Source organism: Sebastes fasciatus, chromosome 7 (genome assembly GCF_043250625.1).
Source record: "Sebastes fasciatus isolate fSebFas1 chromosome 7, fSebFas1.pri, whole genome shotgun sequence".
NCBI lineage: Eukaryota > Metazoa > Chordata > Actinopteri > Perciformes > Sebastidae > Sebastes > Sebastes fasciatus.
In genome coordinates, this window is record NC_133801.1 from 28,017,576 (window position 1) to 28,041,850 (window position 24,275).

At 41.5% G+C, this 24,275-nt stretch overlaps 1 protein-coding gene across 6 annotated transcripts in view; it reads right to left on the reverse strand.

Annotated features, from left to right (window-relative positions):
* The window catches only part of LOC141770502 (RNA-binding protein Musashi homolog 2-like), a 76,206-nt gene that overhangs the window by 13,013 nt on the left and 38,918 nt on the right, over nt 1-24,275 (reverse strand). For all 6 annotated transcript variants that reach the window (XM_074640074.1, XM_074640070.1, XM_074640069.1 and 3 more), the window contains 4 exons: nt 23,122-23,170; nt 9,048-9,130; nt 5,787-5,901; nt 3,901-3,975 (listed from right to left, as the gene is read on the reverse strand). In XM_074640074.1, coding sequence (XP_074496175.1) covers nt 3,901-3,975; nt 5,787-5,901; nt 9,048-9,130; nt 23,122-23,170 — 322 coding nt within the window. The remainder of the gene's footprint in view (nt 1-3,900; nt 3,976-5,786; nt 5,902-9,047; nt 9,131-23,121; nt 23,171-24,275) is intronic.

The following is a 24,275-nucleotide window of genomic DNA, read 5'->3' on the forward strand; positions in this document are numbered from 1 at the left end:
TTGCCATTTACCATCAGCACTCTGTCTCCCACAAATATTGAATTCTACATTCAAGAAAGCACTGTGAAAACAGGACATGGCTATGGGAGTTGACTCTGAATCCATGAAACTGTGTTAAATGGAGCCAGAAACAGCTGGTAGAGTAAAAGCGGAGTGGCAGAATAAACACTCACAGCCCTTCACACAAACACACACCGACACGAGCCACCTTGTTCGACCTCCTCCGAATTGGGTCCCTGGCGAGGATTACGGGCAGTGCTTGAGAAAAAGATGAGCCTCTTCGCTTTCTCAACAGTCAATTTTTAACCTCTATGGTGAGCCGGCTACTCTAAATCCCTCAACACTGTGAGGGGAAAGGCGGGTGGAGAAAAAAGGCTTCACCTTTTCACGTCCGAGCACCAAGGTCGTTCTGGTACAATCAGGAAATCACAGGGAAAGTGAATGAGTGGGAAGAACAGGGAGAAAAAAAAGGCAAAAATCGTTTCACGGGAGGAGCCATGGGATTAAGAGCAAACGCTTGAAAAAGTTAACCGAAGGCAATCTGCTCTCCCTTAAAAAAAGGGGTCGTTATAAAGGGTCCCGCATTGGATGAGGCAGGAATGAAAGGATCGATATACAAGTGTAATGTGCTGTCGAGGCAGATCCACTGTTCGGTTGGTGATGTGCGGAGAATGTCATTGTGGAAACATATACACGAAGCATTATAGAGTTGTGATTAGAGCTGCATACTCAGTGCAGGCCTTGATCCCTCACTCAGCCTCAGGGGACAACGCTCTGCCATCAGTAACACATGGAGCACTGTTGATGAGCAAGGGCAGTTGGAGGAGACATCGCAGTTGGAGGAGGCTGGGATTTGACAAGCTGTCTTGGCCAACCCTAGTGGGCCATCAGCTGTGTGTGTGTGTGTGAGAGAGAGAAAGAGTGTGAAGAATGACAGCAGCCTGCTGTGTTCCCCGGTGGGCTGTGGACTGTGGCCTTGAAGGCAGCACAGTCCTGAGGGTGACATATTTTAATCCTGTTTCCTCTGGCTTTGTCACACCATGGGACTCCTCCAGCATTCGCTCCATTTCTCAGCTCATTTCCATCCCAATCTCTTGTGTTTTAAATAATGCGGTCGAAAGAGGGAGACAGAAGAAGAAGATCGCAAAGATTTAACCAAAAAAAAAAAAAAAAAACCTGGCTACAGTGAGCTCATTGTCAAGTTTGCACAGGAGTGACCTTGACCAAATTGCAGGGAGGTGGCTCAGTTGTTTCTCAGCACTTTCTCCTCACAGCAAGAGGGTCTCAGGTTTGAAGCTGTAGCTCGTCTCTGTGGAGTTTGCATACAGATTACTTTGGACACTTTTGTTCTACTGTACCTGCTAATTTTGTAGATGAATGTGAAAATGATGTCACAGTGACACGACGCATCCCCACCAAGTTTTTTTTTCAACACTGCTGTTTTCGGTCTGTACGCCTGGTTACACCTCATCTACACGGATCACATTTCAGACAGGTTTTTCGGTGGCTAAAAGCAGAAAACACTCCCTAGGCCCAAAAGCTTCAGGCTCACTGTGTGCCACTAAACCACAATATCAACTGACCTAATGGGTTGTACTTGATCTTGAGGCCCTGTCTTGAAGAGGTTCACTGTGTCACAATCTAGGTTTACTACCTTCATTCAGGACAGGTAGCATTCCAGCATAGCAAATTGTCCACACTGCGCATAGTTGGAGGAACAGGAATTAATTTGGGCCCAGCCGCTCCACTTTACCTCAGGCTCCAACCAAACATGAAACTAGTATTACCACCTCACGGTTGTATGCCTCCGCCAACCAGTGAAGTTGCTGTTTACATCCACGTCTGTCCAAAATGTCATCACCTCGTCATTTTATCCTGTTAGACCCTTGTGTGAAATTGTCATAATTGGCATGTGAATTCTTGAGTTATTGCCAAAAACGTGTTTTGTGAGATCACAGTGACCTTTGACCTTTGACCACCTGAGATAACGCATTCACAAGAATGGGAGGGACGGACAATGTGTGCCACATATTTCCACTTCCTACTGTAAAATGAAACACATTAAAGTGCCTTACTGTTGACTTAAGATTTCCTATTTCATGATGAACAGGACTGGTGCACAGTATTTTATTCATCTGTAATTACAAGTATGTATAATGAGGTCTGCCCAACACTGAGTTGGTTCTGATTTGACTACACTTAACATGCTCATGGTAACAAAGGAAAAGGTCACCAGATGCCCTCTGGAGCTTTTCCAAAGCATCTCCTGCTATGCAGCAAGTTAGATATTCTTCTTATGTAACTATGGTGATGTGTCCTTAAAAGAGAGCCACCCTCAGGACACCCAAAACCACCAAAAGATAACAGCATAGTTAGTTTACTATGCTATCCCAGCACTCTTGCGAGGCATGCTGCATGTCTTCTACTCATTCACTTCCTGTATCCCAGGGTATTCTTCCTGGTGATGACATTTGTAGTTGTTTAAGAGTAAATTAAAGGTTTTCCCAACTCGCACGGGTATTAGTAACAACGGCATTAAAGGTCTAATATTGTTAAAAGCAAGATTTTCATGTTTTTTTTTTTATTATAAAGCAGGTTTAAATGCTGTATAAATACTGTGAAAGCATTGAAACGCTCAATCCACGAAGAAATACACACAGCCTGTATTTAGATCAGGATTTCTGTACATTTGTGATGTCACAAATATAGACCGTTTCACAGGTTTAAAAGTAAACATTCTAAATGTGTCCCAGTTTATTTCCAGTTGCAGTGTATGTGAATGACATCAGCTGACAGGAAGTAAACATGGACCCAAGATGTTGCCTAGCAACACAATTCCGTTGCAATCCCACTGAAATGTGCTAAAATGGAGCGTTTCACACAGAGGGTAAATACAGGCATATTCAGGCAGACAGTATGATGAAAATAAAGTTGTTTTTTTACTTTACAGCATGTTAACATGCTCTAATAGAAATACATGTAGTATGAACCTGAAAACGAGCATAATATGGGACCTTTAAATAACGGCCGGGACACACTGGGAACGTGAGCAGCGTGTGTGCGTGCCAATGTTTTTGCATATATTGACCATAATTGACATCATATCAGCAAAATGACTACAGTTGCATCGTCTATATCTGTAGAACGTCACAGATATGAAAAAAGTTCATATTTATATTTAACTTTGGCTTTTAATGGAGGATTATTACTAATATTTACAAATGACCACACGCTTCTTAATCTTTTTTAATATAAATATAAATGACATTTCTAATGAAATGAAATGAGCATTATGAAAGGCAATCTCTATGTAGAAAGAAACGGCTGGCCGTAGCAGCGCAGCAGCAGAAACGCTGACGTCACGTGCTGCTCAAGCAGCCTGTGTGGCCCGGCTTTAGTCAGCAATACAGACAAATATTTAATTGAAAATATCTAATTGGATGAACATGTGTGATTATTAAACTGTTAAACAATCCTTGTCTTGTTGTTAAAACTAAATAATTACATAATAATAATAATAATAATGCTTTACTTGCAAAGGAATTCTCTCTGTATGATATCAGAAGAAAGTATTGTCACATGTTGGCATCAGTGCAAGACAGGGAACTGGCACACCAGCCCACCTCCCACTATATGGCAAATAAAGCATGAAATCTGGTGTTAAGTGTGGATTGCTGATTACTAGCTCTCCATTTCCCATTTCAAAGGTATTTATAGGTAGTGAATGGGGAAATAATAGCTAAGTGTGATCTTATCAAATCAAATTTGGAGAGAAAGGGGGATTGCATTTCACTGAGAATAGACTGCTTTGTGTGGATTGCTACGAAGGGTCCTTTAAGTGTGTGTGTGTGTGTGTGTGTGTGTAAAAGGAGGAATCAAATAATTTAAAAGGGAACTTACCTGGGAACTGGTAGCCATAGCTTGGGGCAAAACCGGTGTAGCCTCTGCTGTATGTAGCTATAATGTTAGGATAACCTGGAGAGAAGGCGAGATATGAATGTTTATAAAAGTTCATTTGAACTTAAACATTATAATAAAATAATGTACACATTTCTTTAGCGACATATTGCAGCGTTTTGCAGCTAGAATCATGGACAATCATTTGGCTTTTGATCTGAATGAAAAGGGGGACTGTGGCCCGAAATGTGAAGGGTGAAGCAGACTTGGGAAATGGGGAACCTAAAGGGTGGGGTGTTCTTGAAACAAACTAGTTTTTATCAAGTGTTGCCCCACCCTGTTGAGGGGCAACATGTCATATCACTTTCAGTCTTTCATGGAGTTGCACTCAGTTGTTCATATGACAAGTGATGGAAGAAGCTGTGTGAAGAATGAAAAAGAGAACCTGAGAGAGAAGTTAAAACCCTACCAATACTCTCACCTCCACACACCTGGCCAATCATGGCGTGAAGTGGGTGCGATTGTTGGATTGACTGAAAGTTACAGAGCGGTGGATGCAGCCCCGCTGACATCGGAGAGGTGTGAATGGAGGGGGTTTCAGGCCCTGGTCAGACCTGGTATTAACATGTGTTGTTGGGTGATCCAATCACAAGTGGATAGCCCTATAGGAACTGTAACCCTATCGTCCTGTTTGTCAACTTGCAGCCCCAAAATAATAATGGAAATATCTGGGTCAAACTTTGTAATCCGTCTGAAGTAGAGCAATTGTACCTCTATGGCATGAGTATGAACCTCTGATCATCCCACTTCCTTTTATCACATCTCAGACTTTTATTTTTCTCTCCGGCGCAGACATGAGCGCTGTTTGAAGCTGCAGACACAGTCTTTTCCATTAATCGACTGTTGAGTTTCTTGGAGAAAATTCCCCCCAGTTTCCCCATTATTTGTATAGAATTTATTGGGTTCCTGTCTTTACTCATCATTTCTTCTGATGCCGATACCTCGTCTTCCTTTTTGATGAGATCTATTTGAATCCATGCATATTACCATAAGTAGACACAGGTGTTCACATTACATGTATTTTTTATTTTTATTGCATTTATTGTCCAGATCTAGTGAGATAGAAACAATATTGAAATAGCCATTATATATATATCTTGTCTTGTTAATTTAATAAGTTCCTCAAAAGAGTATAGGGGTCCTGGTGAGGTTCTGAAAAAGGCCATATGAATTTTCCATGGATTTTTTTACATATTCAACCCATGGTATTTGCTATAGTACTATGTGCAAAAGGGTTGGATAAGGTAAAATATAAACTTGAGAGTGAGGTAATTAATCATTGTCCTCTCAGCCTTGACTCCACTGAACTGTGTAGAACCTGCCTGGGTCAGAAGTCACTAGTGCAAATATAATCACACACTCTAATTTTCATTGGCTTGGGCCAATTAACATTTACATAATAACTCTAATAATTGTTTAATAACTCTAATAATTGTTTAAGTGAATAAATCATTCAAAATTATTCACACATATTTCATCCATGCATTTAGTTTTTGAGTTAACAAATTATCAGCTATGTAATTTTGCCCATGGTTCTGTTCTCAAGGCAATGTCTAAGACCCAGTCTTTGATAAAACTTATAATACTTTTCATTGCTTCATCTAAAAGGTTTGCACACATCTTTCCAGCTTTTCCACTGTGCATGTTGCGCTTATAAGAATATACCAAACAAACAGGTGCATTTAAATGTCAAAGAAATATTAGCAGGCTGTAGTGTTACTTCCATGAAAATGAAGCCCAAGATGTTTCCATGGTTGAAGAAAGGCATTAAGTTGTAAATATCTGCACACACACACACACACACACACATACTAAAGCAGTGTACTTACTCAGCATGCCCATGCCCAGCATGAAGGCATCCATCGTGTATGGTAGGCCCCTTGCCCGACCTCGTGTCCCTGGGGGAAACATCACTTCTTTAGGCTGGGCCTTTTTGCATTCTACCTGTGGAGCATGGACAACAAAGCCATAGCCAGGACATAAACATAGCCACCACTTAGGCAATAACAGATTATATAATTTGATATTTTTCAACCTAAACCCTATTTTCCCAGTTTTCTGTGTCTAAGTGACTAATCGTAACAACACTTTTTTGAAATTGGTATTGAGGGAGAACGCTGCAGCCGCTAAACGGGCTGTCATGTAATCATTTGGGGCAACCTTGGACCATCACTTTATGTCCACTAATTGTGCTTGTTTTTGCCGCTGACAGGCTCAGATTGTTATTATAAGTGTCTGAAAACATTATGGAAAGGACCCTACAGAGAAACGTGTTTCTTACCTTTCGCTTCCTGTTTGTCATTTTTTGTCATGTGACTCGTTGCCGGATGAAAATGGTGGAAAAACGTGAGTGAGAGTGATGAGAGAGGAGTGTCACCGGACACCGGTGTTGTCAGAGTTTGTCGTGTTGGACTACAAAAAGCGTAGCTTAGTGTTGTCTTAAAGGTTTTCAATGTCATGGCTGAATATTTAGCTGATTTTGACAATGTGGAGGCGACTCGACATTTTACAACCAGGCTTCTCCGAGCGAGACACACAATAGCAAAATTCACCGGATCAAGCAAAAGGCAAGAAAAAGGACACTTATAATAACAATCTGAGCCTGTTAGTGGCAAAAACAAGCACTTTTAGTGGTAAAGTGACGGTACCAGGTTGCCCCAAATGATTACATTACAGCCATTTTCACGGCTGGCGGCTGCAGCGCTCTCCCACAATACTGGACCAATTTCAAAAAGTGTTGTCCCCATTTGTCACTTAGACACAAAAGCATGGGAAAAATAGGTTGAACTGGTTGAAAAATACCCAAGTTATTCTTTAATGCCTGCGAGGGCTGGGATTGCAGGTTGTATTTATTCTTCTTCTAGAGGGAGCTCTATGTTTCTCTATTACCCCCTCCTCTTACCTGCCCTCCCCTGCTGGTGTTAACAATGCATGCAATTCCCCTGTAGCCCAATTTAAAGCAGGCCAGTCGATGAGCGGTGTGGTAGGAGGAGGATTGGGGCTGCGGGGTCTCTATGGGGAGATATCGACTAAAATAAAGAAATCACGCTCAGCACTGTTGAGCTCCCCAAACAATAAAAGCATGTGATGTGCTATCATGTGAAAATCAATAGCTATAGCAGGTGCAGGGCTTTGTCCTCCTGTCTACAACTCGGGGTTGTTTGGATGATATCAGTTACGTGCTGACAACCGTAAAGACTAGGGGGAAACAAGCTCACATGGCTCAAGCAGCATGGGATCATTTGAGATGTGTGAGATGATGTTTTGTAGGGTATAACCATAGACTTTCAACTAACACAAATTACTAAATGATAAACAATAGAAATAAGAAGTATGAAGTTACCCACAATCTGCCTGGCAAGAATATTTTCATATTCTTATCCAAAACCTCTCTTAGTTCTGTTTAGAGACTTGTTCGTATCAGTTTTACAAGTCAAATTCTCAAAACTCTCGACTGCACAAACTTGTAAAGTGCTTGTTTCAACCTGTTGATGAGAAGGTCCACCTTCATGAGATGTGATCATAATCAATGCCCTTAAACTGCTATAATGCTACCTATTCCGACTTCTGTCGTCTGATTATGCCAGGACGCATTACCTGTCAAGTCTGTACACTCTGAGATCAGTTCTCTCTCGCTTTCCGATCAGCCGGACCACATGCCGAGGTGGCCGGGCTTGCATAATTCAGTTCGGATCTCAGTGAGGTGTGGACAACATGTGGGCACAATCCTGAAAACCGGGACTAGAGCACAGCTGAGACCTGCTGTCTGAGTCGACTGCTGATGAAAACCCAACATTTTCTGATTTGGCTGCTTCAAAATAAAAGCTTTTAAAGCTGAAGTAGGTGAGATTGGAGCAAATATGATTAAAAAAAGTTTTGTTTTTTTTCTACAGTAGCACATGAAACAGGTAACCTGAAAAAAATCATGTGCCTCTGTGTCCTCCGGTGTCCTCCGGTGCTCCTAATGGCATCTGCAACATTTCACGGACCGGAGGAAAACAACCAATCAGAGCCGAGCTGGAGCCTGCCGTCTCTGAGCAGCTGTCAATCACTCACCAACTCCGACCAAACGGTCAAACTAGGCAGCGCTGATCGAATATGAATCAACATTCTGTTACTGTAATGCCTATTTCTCTCCTCAAATGTTTTCAGAATCATCTTGTAGTGTACTGTTTAGCTGTAAAATGAGACAGTTTGTGACCATGTTGAGATCTCTTGGGGAATACCAAGCACCGCTCACATGTCCGGAGCACAGCCAATAGGAACGCTCTCTCTCTGAAATGACCTGTGATTTTTTAAAGCCTGAAAACAGAGCCATGAGGAGGTGCAGAAGTCTAGTTATCTCTCAGAACACTTGAATTACAATACGCTGAGAGGTTATTATGGAATCTTTGCCCAATGATGATTCAAAAATTGTTGCCTGCTGAAGCTTTAAATAACAAAGTAACGGGGATCAATTGGATGAATTTTGCAAAAGGAAGATATTTGCCATACTGTGACATAATGGTATCATGTAATATGCAATCGCTATTTTTCCTCTTTCACTAGCCATGGAACCAGCAACACAATGTTCTGGGCTGAAACATTGAAAGCTTAAAAAACAAACACTTGATAATACTTTGAGCATTTAAGCTCAAGGTTTGGAGCCGATACACCGACCATATACTCTAACCTGGGACCTTCTGTTGGGCCCACCGTGTTCACTGTGACCTTGTTTTATCTGATACAATGACAAACCTTCCGTCATGGCCTTCCAGCCATTCTAGTCTAATTTGCAGAGCGTCCTGGCGTGGAACTTGGACATGGGGGGCAGAGGTAGGGCCAGGTTGTTCTGCCCTTTTGCGTGCTTTGGGATCATACACACAATTTCATGGTTAGTGATCAGTTGCACAGAACAGACAGCTGACCTTCCCTCATCCCTCAGTATCTCACTGGTGTGTGTGTGTGTGTGTGTGTGTGTGTGCACCAGTTTCCACCCTGGCCGGTCCAGTATCAGTTTCCACCATCACTTTAACTGCTTCACGGAGGAAAATCAAATATTAATCCAGATCTGTGTCAGACATTCTGAAATACAACGGGAGCCCACTCACCATTTTATTATTGATTTCATGAAAATGGATCTCGCAGACTTTCTCCACCACATCCTCGATTTCAAATGTAACAAAGCCAAAACCTGCAGAGGAGACAGATGGGTAGAGAGAATGAATGGCGAGAGGAGAGAAAGAGGAGGCAAGAAATAGAAAAGAGGAGGGGAGGAGGGGACACTCGGTCATAATTCCACAAAAGCATGATCCTCTACAGCTATAAGAGCACCTCATTTCTATCGATTAAGAGGTGGAAATGGAGCCTTTCATCTCACACAGAGCTTCCTCCGATTCCTCTGGCTCACCAAGCTATATAGTCCCGGTGCAACAAAAGCCCTCGATCAAAAAGATACACATCTCACATCTGGAGTGCAATATTTTGGTCAAAAGCGAATGAAAAACAGAATGAAACAGCCATAGAGACCAATAAAGGTCTTACACTGGTGTATATAATGTGCTTGCTTTATTGGTATTTCAGTAGAGAAGCTAACCGGTTGAACTAATGGCGGGTTATTTTCAGCATTATTATTCAGAGTTTTAAATAGGTAAATGGGAATGTCAGTAATACAGGGTAATGTAATGATTTGCATTGCATTTGTATATCACACAGAGAAACAACAGAAATACCAACACGTTCTCATCCCAACTCGTCACATACCATTGCTTTGTCACGGCCCTTGGCATCACTTTATTTTCGGCATCAAACCACTAGAGTTACCCTTGGCGTCACTTTAGGATTAGGGAACAAAACCACTATAGTTAGGTTTAAGAAAGAAATACGTGGTTGGGCTTTAAACTACTACGTTTCTTTACTTTTGTTCTTGTCAGCACCAGATTGACTTTAGAGAGTAACTTAAAGGGTAACTTTGGTATTTTTCAAACCGGACTCATGTTTTTGTGTCTAACTGACTAATGGGGACAACAATTTCTGAAATTGGTTCAGTATTGAGGGAGAGCGCTGCAGACGGCAGCTGCTCACGCGGGCTGCAATGTGATCCTAGCTGTCATTTACGTCCACTAAATTTGCCATAATAGGAGTCTGACCTATTATGGAAAGAGTCTCGCTCAAAGAGAAGTCTTGTTCTGAAACCTTGTGAGGTGATAGTGGAATACATCCATAGTGGAAACGTGGGTGCCAGCCGGGCAGAGTTTGTTGTGTTGGAGTACAGAAAGCGTAGCTTAGTGTTATCTAAAAGATTTTCAACGTCATGGCTGAATATTTAGATGATTTCGACAATGCGGATGAGGTCTTTGAATTCGATGGCAACCCGTGTTTATTTGAGCCGGAGTATACGGATATTCAGACTTCACAACAATACTTCTCCTTGAGCGGGACTTGGACACAATAACAAACAAACCGGAACAAGCAGAAGGTAAATAAAAACTTTTTTAAAAATGTTATGTTACCATGTTATTGCTCCCACACAGCTTCACTCTTTCCGTTTTTACCTTTCACAATAAAAGCCCTGGACATATACACTGCATCACTGCTTACCAGAGGGAACTACCACAGGGCATTTTGCTAAGAGGCAACTCAACAAAATAGCTTACACTGGCTTTGTCCACGACTTCTGAACATTTCTACAAAAAAGAGATACGTATATTACCCATACGTCAAACATCTTGGGAGATTTGAGTTTCTTCTTTTTGTTTCCGACAGATTAGACTGTTAATTTGCATATAGAGCGGGAAAGTGATGTCCGATCACACCGATCAGTCACTGGAGACGCATGTGGAGATGCCAGGTGTAAACAGGGTCGTATTGTTCACACTGTTGATTGTTGTTACAGTGTTTGGCAAATTGCCTTTGTGTCTGCTATAACACATTTACAGTAACCACTGTGAGCTGTGGGAATTCATAAGAATATTTGACTTTTCATTGTTTTATCTTAATTGAGAAATATGTGCTCAGGTGGACATAATGTAGCACATGTTTTCACTTGTTCCAGCGGATAAACCAGGACCTTGGTCCAGGTTTCTGAAGCAAACAAAAGAGAAAAAAGGAAAATAGAACTAATCTAATCCCCCCCTTGGCCTGCCACCTCCCTCCCCTTCTCCTCCTCTTTTCCACCTTATCAGTACCCAAGCCAACACTGACATCCAACAAATCAGCTGTCAGGGACAATTTCTCAGTGAGCCCGGCAGCCAGCGCAGAAAAGCCACTATGGGTGGCATCACGACAGAGGGGGATGACGGAGAATGAGAAAATAAGAGCGCGAGAGATGATAGACTGAGGTAATCTGAGAGAGAAAGAGAGGCAATTGTAGAAATTCATGTTCACCGTAATAAACGCGCGTAGTATGAAAAACATGATAACTTGAATAAAATTAGTTCACATACACGTGATAAGTCACCACGTTCTGAGATGGTTATTGTACTATGTATGTTAGTTGGGAATATAAGGCATGATCCCCCACTGACTTCCCACCCATCAATACTGACAGTTGTGCTGGCTGGAAGGCTTGGCTAGTAGGTGGCAGGTGTTTTTTTTTTAGACGTTTCAGCAGACAGGATGGCACAGATGATCGAGGCATCACGTGTCTGTCTTGTTAGCATTGTGACATGTACAGACCTCTGCTAGCAAACAAACCTTACCTGCCTCGGAGCTTTCAAACAAATCTTTATTGACAACTGTCAACAGCCAGAACGACGAGACGTCTTTTTTTTTTTTTTAATTATTTTACAGGAACAGTGTGAGCACTCGGGACATAAATTGTGAGCTTTGGCTTTACATCGCAAACGATCTATTCGTACAGTAGATGTAGGAAGTACACAACAACATTTCTAAAATCGTCCAGCTTTAGTGTCTGGAAATATATTTCCAACGCATGTTTGCCGCGAATACAATATTCACTACAAGTTTTCCATTTTTAATACAGCACCACCATATTGGCCTTTGAGGAAATATCTGTTTTCTGTCAACATTACACAAAGAACTTGACCATCAGAGATTGCCCACCTGCAGGAAAACATGCCTGCACTGTGAAGAATGCAAACATTGTCAAGAACACAGAGCTGTATTATTTCCTCAAGATACAAATATTGTGTAATGTGTGAGAAATGCACACACAGAACATTCACAAACTAATACAAAACCTAAAAGTCTTTCGTCACCTTGGGAGGATTCATGGAAGAACTGGCCAGATGCAACACTTGTGAGTCAATAAATAGATTGGCATGCATCAATGGGAGCTTGTCCCCTTATTTACACATCCTCTTAATAAAAAACAAGAAAAAGGAGGAGAGAGGAAGAGGAGGAGGAGGAGGAGGCGGGAGGGAAGAAAGTTAAACTCTTTAGAAGCAGGATGCCTTGTAAAGTAAATGAGAGTGGACAGAGGAATCGATTGAGGCAGCAAGCCATCTCACTACATTGTAATGAGCAGAGTGAAATACGTTCAGCAGACTGATGCGCTGGGAGAGAAACACACACGGTGAAGGATGAAGAGGAGGAGAGAAAAAAAGCATGTTGTCACGGAGCGGCTCAGAAAAGAAGCAGTGATTTATAAGAGTCGATGTCTGCTGTATATCTGCATTACTGGAAAGAACTCAAGGCAGACTCTCTATATATGTATATTAACAGTTTATAAAACAGTACGGAAGTATATAGAAGTATATTTATACATCCCTGTTTGCATCTCTGCATAGCAAACTAGATGTTTTCTTCACATCATCATTTTCCATTGGAAATAAACACATTCACCATATCATTACTGCTTCTACAACATATTCTTTTGCTGCTTCTACTACTACTACTACTACTACTTTTAAATCATCCTCATCATCATCATCATTATTCTAATATTCTTCTTTTTTTTATGAAGTGCGAAGAGACATAACAGGTGAGGCAAGACATTAGTGGTGGTAATGGGGCCATAGAGAGAAAGAGGGGGGGAAATGATAATAATAAATGAGTAAATGAATAAAAATAAAAAAGGGGGGGGAGGTATGAGCGGGATGGGAGAGAGAGAGAGGGAGTTAAGAAGAGATTTATTTATTTCTATTAATTTAAATGTTTTCCCTCCTGTGAAGGGCATGGGCATACCTTTCAACCCCCTTCCCCCTCCTTTTCCATTTATATAAGGTACTACTGTAGGATTAGTTCAGCACGGAGAGAGAGTTGAAAAAGTAATGGGGGGTTGATAATTGAATGAGTGCAGATTCGAGGGTGATTATAGTGATGCCGGTAAACAGAATACTAATAGTTACAGAAAAATGAATGAACCAATGAATTAAAGAATGAATGAATGAATGAATGAATTAAGAGAAAAAATAGAAATAAAACACATTTAATAAAGGAATAATAACTAAATAAATAAAAAAATAAAATTTAAATCGTATGGATACATGTTGATGGCAGACATCTAGATATAGACAATGAATGTGACAGCGCAGTGGACAATTGCCGGGGTTGATGGTAGGTGAATAAATATGAAGTAATATTGAATATGTCTGTTTTTTCTTGCTATTACTGTAAGAGAGAACCACAAGATATTTTGTAGAAAAATAAAATAGCAACAATATTGAATATTACAAACTCATATCATTCTAATAGTCTGAATACATCAGAATGGTTGAAGTGACAAATTATCTTCTCATATTTTACACATATCAAGCAAAACCAAAGCAATTTTTTTCTGCCACAGTGTCCTCTCTTTAACTAAGCTGTGTCCATCAGAACTGCCCTCCTTCACCATTTGACAGAAAGGCTAATGGAACACCATATGGGCCTGGAGTTTGAGCACCATGTACAGTGACAGCTCTATGTTCATAATAACAAACACACACACACACACGTGGCAGCAGGTTGTGGCTGTGACGCAAAAAAAAAAAGCCCAATTTCACCCTTCTCTCTTCCCATCGCTCTCCTTTTCCTCTCCTGCAATAAAACACTAATGTGATTACGCTGGCATCAAAACAATTTGGCCTTTAATTACACAAGACACATTGAGGCGAAAACCATGAGATTCTTTTCTCAAAGAAATCAATTGGTATGACTGATGAAGTGAGGAAGGGAGGGAAAGAGACAGAGAGATAACCAGAGAAGGAAACAGAGAAAGATAGAGGTGGCTGAGAGATTGAACAAACGAGACAGACAGGGAGAGAGAGAGCCTTTCTAATTAGATCATGGCAATGCTCTCAGACAGCTTTAATAGCAATCTACGTGTGACAGATGAGACACCGGAGTCTGGATGGTGTTATCTCTGAGCTTCTGTTGGATCTGTGGCTATCCCTCACCACATTCACACTCCTGAATATCAACTGTGTGGCTGTTGATTACCGGCGCTGTATTTGGATGTAAGTGGAGCTCTCGCAGGAGACATAAACAAATGTATATGTGATTACACTCCTCTTACCGTGAATGATCGAGTGGGGGCTCGTAATCATTTTCACACTTTAAATACATCACTCTCTGGTGCATACCAAGCACCGCAGAGGATCAGGAAACAACCAGTGAATTAATGAAAACTACTTCTACCACATGTGGTAACAATAAGCCAAACCAAATATAAATACACATTATGGTTTGGGTTTTTCGCTGATTTCATCTATCTGTTATGGTGATGCTTTTTGTCTTTCAGACATAGGTGGCTCTTATGTTAATGTTCTTTCTGGCTTCATTTAGTACATTTAGGAAATTAGCTGTGCATGTGCGATCTCACCTGATGAATGAGAGAGAGAACAGTGGCAGGTTATTGTAAAACAGTTATGATAGCGAGGAAGAAAGAAGACTGTTTTCTGACCATTCTCAGGCTGCATCACTGATGGATTCTAAAACATATTTTGCAGCTTAATGAGCATGAGGAAACGCCACCGCTTCTAACAGTGAACCCAACCGATGCATTTTCACATCAGTTGCATCATCTGATGTTATTTGATAGCAAATTCTGCTGCCTGTTATCAGATCGTGCACAAGCATTGAACGCCAAGCATGCTTTTAGTGCATGTTCATGCATGTGAGCGTGCCACACTGGCTATAGCTCACGGCTGCTGCTCTGCACTGCTCTCATACGGGGGTTACAGTTGATGAAGCCGTTCCGACCGACGGCGCCATTGCAGAAGCGTAGCGTTATTTCTGTCAGCCCTTTCGCCATTGTTAGCACTGTTAGCGGCGAGCTGTGGCTCACCGTCACCGTGTCGAGAGCCATTGAGAGGCAATATAACTGCTCCCAATGCCAAATTCAGAATCTTTAAGCCAAACAATTTTTTGCACGCATGAACCTTCAGTGTCAAGATACTATGCAAAAGGCTGCCGTGACGCCGGGGGCTTCTGCCCCAAACGGCAAAATATGATGAGTATAGGGATGAGAGCAAGTTGCATGGGGCTCGGATTATAATTGTGTTTTTTTAACCGTCTTTGCCTCAGTCACACTGCAAGGAGAAAACTAGTTTTCATAGACTCATCTGATGAGAAGACTGGTCTTCTCAATGCCTTAAAATTAGATTTTTCACAGTGTTTCCCAGCTTATTAAACTGATTTTGTACATAAGAGATGATGTTTGAGATAATAAATGTATTATAGGGATTTTATAAGGTGGTAAAAGACGTGCATATAATCTCTCTCTCTGCATGCATCCTTCTGCTGCTGATGGTATTCAAGAAGACTTGTGCCTTGTTGAAAGTAAAAGTGACACTGCAAAGATGAAGCACTTTTCAGCCGATACTTCAGTATCGTAGTGTAACATTATTTCCTGAATAATTAAAACCTGTACATGTAATATTTGAAAATGTCTTACTAATGTACAGGCTTAATTTAAAATTGATCTATTTATTAATCAAATAGGATAATATTAACTCGATAGTACTGCATTGTCAACCTGTTAGGGCGTATTTTACAGGAGGCAGCACCAGAAATGGCAGCATTGGTCATTTGTTCAAATACCTAAAACAAACTATCTTTACATTTACCAGAAAATGGCTTATTGTGGTCATACAGCAATTTATGCCTTTTGTCTATAAGAAGGAAAAGTAAAAGTAGTGCCGTGTTGTTATTAGGGAGGAGGCTGGAGAGGATCATTGGGTCTACACAGGACACTATACCACTGTTTCTGATAACCTCAACCTCAATCTTTGTGCTTAAACCAAACTAGATCTTAAGCATAGACTTGGCAGGTCAGAAAACAGTGTTGATTTCTAAGAGTTTTGGAAGGCACTAACAAACGATGTTGATCTGCTGACTGGAGTGTCAGATAAAAAATTGTTGAAGACAAACCTATTTTGTTTTGTTTAGTTTGGAGGACTTGCTGGACTTTCATTTTTCATACATGTTTTCACAAGTGGTTTAGATAATGTGCTTCATCATATGATTGGTCTAAAATCCGCCTAATGTCTTATGTAATAGGATTTATAGAACTGTGCCAGAGGTGACTGTCTCCATGTTTTTATATAACAAAACAAATCAAATTGATATCAAAATCATTTTAGGTCTTGTTTTCAAGACCTACCAAAAGGTATAAAAACATAAAATTTGCCTTTGAAGATGATAAATCACCAGAATTAAACATAGCTCTCCTCCTCAGCAGCTAGTTTATACCCACCTACCTATCTACCTTAAACTGGTGTGGAACCGTACATGTGGAATATTACATCAGCATTTATCGCTGTATGTGTGAGCACATTGTGTGTCCTTACTGCTGAGTCTCGCACCTGCAGCGTAGCTCAGTTCAGGTGTGGAAAGAATCTCTGTCCACCTTCATTTATGTAGGTCACCTACATGCAAAGGCCCATCAATTTCACTGTCCTACTTAGCTTGATGTTTGGTGCACTGGGTGTGTTTCCCCTCATCCATCTCTCTCTTTCATTCAACTGCAATAAACAACCCAGAGAAGAGGGAACTAAATTAAATCAGTAAGCAGGAACTGCAAGCAGTATAATGCCGTCAAAACAAGCGTCTGATCATTTCCTCCTTAAAAATTAAAGTTTGCTGGAATTTACTTTTAAAAATGGTCTAAATCAGGGGTCTCCAACAAGTAGCTCGTGAGCTACCATAGCTCGCTACCATAGCTCGCTACCCGCTTCTGAGTGGCTCGCTAACGGTTTAAAGAATATGTACATAAATGTGATAACACAAAGTAACTTTGTAAAACTGTTTAAATTACTACCCAATCAATTTCACAGACATCCCACCCCCTTCTGATCGGCTGTCAATTAGGCTGCTGTCAGGTTTGTAACACCATAACATACAGTGATGTTAGCAGACTAGCAAGTGCACACCAGATTTGACAATGACCGCAGAAAATAGCCAGGCCAATAAAACGCAAAAAATATACTATTTTCATGAGGAATCGGTACGTGTCACATTTGCGGGTTGAGCATGTCAGTCAGTAAGAGATGTAACATCGAGCGCCAAGTCCACAGCTACTTTTCATGGGACTTTCCGGCTGGTAGCAGTCTACGAACAAAGAAGGTTAAGGAGCCAAAAACAATGCTTAAAAGACGACAGTCTCTGTTTACCAAACTGACGAAGAAGGCCAGTGAAGCAAAGAGCCTTCGTTTAGTGGCGCACATCCCAACGAAACACAAAAAGCCCTTCGCCTATGGAAGAATTGTGACAGAGGCGATGACTGCGGTGGCTGAAACGTTATTAAAGGACCATAAAAGTAAGACAGAAATTATATCTGCTATTGGCGATGTACATCTTGGTGCTTTGAGTAGCCACTCTCAGCCACTTTCATTTTGTTAAATTAGCTCTCAGACGGAAAAAGGTTAGAGATCCCTGGTCTAAATGAATCAGCTAAGCACAAAGCCATGCCATGCAAAGGGTAGCATGTGGTGGAGCTGATACAACTTGCTTCTGTGGACTACAGGAGCCGGATTAAATGGATAGATTACACTAGGGAGACTGTATTTTTCGGCCCTACATGCACATTTTATTATATATTATTATATATTTGGTAAACACAGAAAATGACTTTCAACTGCCACATTATCGTCGGCGGGCGCCAGAGAATTGTGATGGGGGAGCATCGACCACTGCAATTTATCCAACTTAAGTCTGGGGTGCTTATACTTCCACACAAATTTATAAATCATACTATACATTACTAAAAAACTTTACTGGAACATAACTAGGTAACATCTGGATATAATAGCCTCGGTAAAACATTTCTAACTTTCACAATTTATTTTAATTAATCGATTAATTAATTAATTAATATTTTTTTATTTCTTTATTAATGACTGGAACAACTTGACACACAGTGCTTAGCTGCACTTCAAATTAATCTTCAGGTTCCCAGCTTTCAGATGATGTAAACCACTTCTATGTGACATCTACTACTGACTTTTTATCTTCCCCTGAACATCCCCTGTCCCCCAGCCCTAAAAAAAAGAATGGGAAGGGTTAAGCATTTCCATCCCTCAAACATAAAAAACATAGGTGCAGACACATACATGTGTCCACATTCACTTTCCAATAATTACTCACACTTCTCTCTGCAGCCACATGCACACTGCCTCTCTGTTCACTTCCCCTTCACCTCCTCCCAATCCTTTTTTAAGGGTGTACATCTTGAGGCACTATGTTCTTGACCTGCATCTCTCCATCTCCCACTTTCTCTTTCTGGACGAGTTAATAAGACAACAAACAGGTCACCCCTCGGGCCACAGTAGCCTGCAAAAACAGCATGTGTCAGACAGACACACTGGGAACAACTCAGTCTTTTAATTATCGCCTTCAAGCCTCTATCCAGCGGTCACACATATACTCAAGTGCAGAGGAGAGGAGATGGGCATTGATATATGAAGAGGATGCAGAGATTGCTCATCACCTTGCCCTTGGGCAGATCCATTAAGCAAGCCGCTGCATTTGGCAGCTGTAATTAGGTTGCATTGGAAAAGAGGCAGTACTGCGTAGAGCGCACCGTCAACAGTCAACAGCTCCTTGTTTGTTTGTTTGGAAAGGACTACTTCAAGGTTGTATTTCAAGGACAAGGTTTCTACTGCTGGAGGGGCCAGCTGAGTCCGCAGTATTATTTTTAACACAGCACAGTCTCAATCAACACTACAATCAGCCACAACATGTAAAATATCACTCCAATATTAAAACAAGCTCACTACAGTTTACAATGGCTCTTCTGGCAGCCGCCATGTGGGAAATCAACTACAGTGAACAGAGTTTTGGACCTGCCAGATATCCATCCAGTCATAACATTTTCTGAACAAATTATTTAAAATGTATCTGGTGTTGCCATCCTCCCCAAAAAATTGGATGTCGAACGGCAGCTGATGTTGCTGAAATTCTGCCTGATTCTAAAATGAATCTATAGGGTGACCAATTCAGGGTTAATGAGGAATAATCTCTAGGGTGTCTCACGCGTTTCAACTGTGGTCATCAGTTCCACAAGGTGAAGTTTACAGCCACACAATTACACAACGTTACTGTCATTATAAGGATTTGTCCCGTCAACAATAAAATATATTTAATTCTCCCTCAATATTCAATAATATTCCAGAAATGAGTGAGACTGCTGCCTCTCCCTCCTGCTCAGAGTCTGATGGTTGCTGTGAAATGTACCAGGAAATAAAAAATGCAAGCTGTTAAAATGTGCAGGTTACATGTAAAAAAAAAAAACAGCCTGTCACTGTGATTCTGTGTGATGTGTTTTTACTGTGCTGTCTGTACTATGACCAGGGGCAGAATGGGGGAGATGGCTTCTTGGGCTCCAGCCGCAGACAACCACTCCACATTTCAGAGTAGGTTTAAGACGTTCCTCTTTGATAACGCTTATAGTTAGGGCTGGCTCAGACTTGCCTTGGACCAGGCCCTAGTTATGCTCCTATAGGCCTAAACTGTCGGGGGACTTCCTACGACACACTGAGCTCCTCCTCTCCTTATGTATTCATGTCCGACACGTTCTCTTCCCAACTTGTCACATACTGCCCCTTGGCATCTCTTTATTTTTGGCATTAAAACCACCCTTGACCTCACTTTAGGATTACTATAGTTAGGTTTAGGAAATAATTACATGGTGGGGCTTAAAACAAAGGTTACGATATTGTAACCTTAGCTCTATAAACTCAGGCGCAGCCCTCTACTGGACTCTATGGGTAATACTCTCCTCCAATCACATATCATCATCAAGGTTATTTTGTCAGGCTTGATAAAGCTCCTCCAGAGCCACAGAAAACGTGACATAACTGTTTTCACAGGCTGCATAGTACTAATCTAAACTAGTAAACTGAAATTGAAAAAATTTATGTATAAAGTGCCGTTTTAATGTTATAGCTTTCAACTCGGGCTGTCTCAGGCATGCAGGCTGTTCTCCACCAGATTATTTAATAAAAATGTTCTTTTGTAATTAACTTTTAAAAAAGGAATTGATTTGTATTTGTAATACAAATGTATGTACGCCGTTGTTGCCTTTTTTTCTTTCGATTTTGGTACAGCTGATTAAAAACAATTGATGAATTTAGGAAACATTGTCTTGGGGAACAACACTGCTATTACCCAACTGGCCCAGAAAACGGCAATTCATCAGGGAAGAAGTGCTGTAGTGTTCTTGGTTAATAAATTGATTTTGTCTCCAGTTCTTTACTTCTACACAGTAAAGAGTAGGGACAGTGCCGGTCAGCTCTGTCTAACTGGAAAACAGACAGACCTCACAGTGAAGGACCCATTACGACCCCCCCCCCCCCAGTCAGCCTAGAGGTGCAGGACTTCTTGTAATCTTGTATGATGTAAAGGAAGATAAAAGGAGCGGTGGTAGCATAAAATGCAAATGAAAGAGAATATGCTATTTGACTTGAAATGTGTACGTGACTGGGGTAAACTCTGAAGAGGGAAGTAGCTTAATAATGCATGCGCCAATCACAGGCAGTGGTGAAATCATTACTGGCCACAGACATAGTAGTAGTGGGCAAGATCAAGGTGGTTATTACCACGGCTATATTATTTATAAAAGTGATTTCCGTATCAAGTGGCGTTCCCTGAGCTGCAGCTGCTCCCCCAGACCTCCCACACAGCCGGAGGAGAGGTAATGGGCCAATCAGCACAATCATGCAGGGAGCCTGTCTGTCACGCTGGGAACCAACCGGGGAGCAGGCCGGGAGAGAATGCCAGAATGCCAACCGCTCCTCAGATAACCCCCGTGGTAATGGCTGGATATGCCAATCACGCAGGTTTAACAGAGTCGAGATGTTTGAATAAAATAAAAGCAAAAAAATGGAAGAAAGTTCTGCTGCTCAAATTAGAGCATGGATGTGTTTTGACTCAGGCAGGCTGCTTTTGTCGGCATTTTTCCGCAATTTGATCGCTTACAGAACAGAACAGACTCAGAATCCTGTGATTTAAGAGCAAGATCATAGTTTTTTTTCCCAACTCACCTCCAATTCAATATTCATCTTCCAAGGCATGGTACAAACACTGTGAAATCTCCGGGCTCTTAGCCGAGCAGCTCATCTTATGATAATTACTGTGCTATATATTTATCAAGCTGCGTGCTGCTTTCACTGTGAGGCATTCCTGCTGCAAGTTAGGAGAAGGGAAATTGTGTCTGAGCTTTTAAAACCAAGTTCACGTTTCCAAACCCTGTCTTCAGGGAACAGGGGGGTTAAACTGATTAGCTTGTGTGTGATTTTACAGAATATGTAATTCAATTCAAATTAAAGGCTTTATTTGTCATCTGCACAGAGCAGTGACGTGCAGACATTATTTGGGGAAGGGGCTCAAATGAAAAAAAGGACATCCCTCTCATAAGTATATATATTATTCCAATACCCATACAATGTTTAAAGGGACTGTATGTAGTTTAAACGTGTTTTAATCTTTTTTTTTTTGCCAAAGTGTGGGTTTCCTCTATCAGACTGCTTTTTAATGTGAAGAACCCAGGCCGTTTTTCCCAGGAAAATCCAACGGATGTGACATCATGCGCGCTCGCGAGTGCCTTCATGGAGTCTGCTAACGCCAACAAATGACCAGCCCCCAACACAACTCAGACTCCTACACAAACTCCAAGGAAGCACAAAAAAAAAAAAAAACTTGTATAAGCCCGTCTTGCAAAACAGGAATGTGACCGAAATCGGGCTAAAACTACTGTTGGAGTATAGCAGAGCCAGAGCAAAGAGTGTGTGCACGTAACATAACATTACTCACTCCTGTCGCCGCCGCTCTCTTTCTGTCTCTCTCTTACTTCACCACTCACTTCCCACGTACACACACACGCTCTACGCACTGGCGCTGCACCAAATGGTTCTAGAGAGGGCCATTTGCGTTTTTACATCGGCCACCGACGATCTTGGCACAGGGAGAGGTTTCTGTTGATTGCAATCTCCTCACCTCACCGCTAGATACCGCCAGATCCAACAAACTGGACCTTTAAAGATATGTATTGAAAAATTCCATACATTTTGCAAGACACATTTGTTTTTTTGCATTACAAGTTTTCTGAAATGTTATATTTATATACGCAAATGGGGCATTATCTAATGCTAACTTTTGGTGAATTTAGGAGAAATATATACAGACACAAATAAACGTAAAATAAACACCTAAATGTATATTTTGGATGTTTTCTTTCCAGCAGTATGAAAGAAGACACGGTATAGAAGAAAAATAGCCCAAAATCTCAAAATTGACCAGTGCATGAAAAACAATGTTTTTGCCAGCAGTGTGTCCCCTTAATGACTATTACTACTACGAATCTATTCCTCATCAGTCCATATTATATCATATTTCCTCTCCAAAACCACCCTAAGCTTGTGTTGGTCCGGAGTGGCTCGATAGTTCCTGTCTTTAAAACTGTGTCTGTCTCCTCCTCTCTGCTGCTGTGTCTTTGTAAAGTCCTCTGTTTTGGGGCAGAGGGCTGCACGGCTGAAGACACAGATAAGGCCTTCAGATAAGGAGTGGGTGGAGATAACCATCCTTCCACCTACGTCGTTCTGCAGCATCAGCTATCTGAACCCTTATCGGACCACACAGGCCTCCCTCAATCTTCTATCTCCGTCCTTCTGTTCAACTGCGGGGCACCTTTTCTCTTTTGCCTTTTCTCTTTCACTCCCTCATTTTACCCTCTCATTCTTTCTCACCTCCATGTCTCTCTTCTTTATGCACACAAATGGATGCAGCGGTAGCAGTGGAACTTACCTCTATGTCGGTTGGTGGTTTTGTCAAACATTAGCATGGCATCCTCGACCTGAAAAGAAGACAGGAAGAACTGTAAGACTTCATTTATGATACATGAAACATTGCATCTTTTATGGCACACAGAGGCAGCTTGTGAAGTGTGTCAAAACACATGCACTTTTTTTTTCCATGCATGTCAGCACACCGTTGTCATCGGCGGTTGATGCATGTTGACATGTTAGGGTACGTCACTGTCCAAGCATCAGTGCACGTCAACACACAATAGCATTTCACATTTGCTTTCCAGATCCTGTAACCTGACAAGATCTTATTTTTTCTGTCTGTCATGCCATCTGTCATGTGCTACTGGCATCAAATGGGTCAGTTGATACATTGCTACAGTGTGTGTTGCATTTTGGGATCCAATAGCATTGAGGGATATAGTGGCGTTTGGTTAGTGTGTCCATGTGCTCACATTCTTTAAGAAATAAATACAGATGTGAGACAAATGAGAGTGCAAACCAACATCAGGTGCCTGCACAGAGCCCAAAGGATACTAGACAATATACCCACTCCAGCAACAGCCTGTTCACTCTGCTGCCGTCGGGCAAACGATACCAAAGTATCCGCTGTCGTACAACCAGACTACAGAGCAGCTTCTTTCCTCAGGCTGTGAGACTCCTCAGCTCATTATATCATCCTCCGCACTCTGCCATAAATAAATTACTCTTTTCAGGTCTACCTGTTATACTACTACTTATATTATACTACTATTCTACATTGCACACTCGACTATACATTGCACTGCATCTGTGAACGTTGCTGCACACCACTGACCATCATGCAGGTGCTGGGGTTCCTGGCGGCTGCTCACCCGGTGGTGCCACTGGGGCTGTTACACATGTGGTGGGCTGTAGAGGTGGTTTAACAGCCTCCGCTTAGATGCCAAGAAGCACAAGCAATAATGCAGTTGGGTCTATTCTCTCCTTTTTACAGTGTTTCATGGATAGAGGGCTGTCTCATGCTACTATTAAAGTGTATGCAGCAGCCATTTCTTTGCTACTATGTAGTCTTCCAAGGAAACAGGCAAACACACTGCACCTTTAAGTGACAAAGCCCGTAGGAACTATGACTTTTGCACAGACAAATGATGTTGCAATGTCGTAAGGGAATGT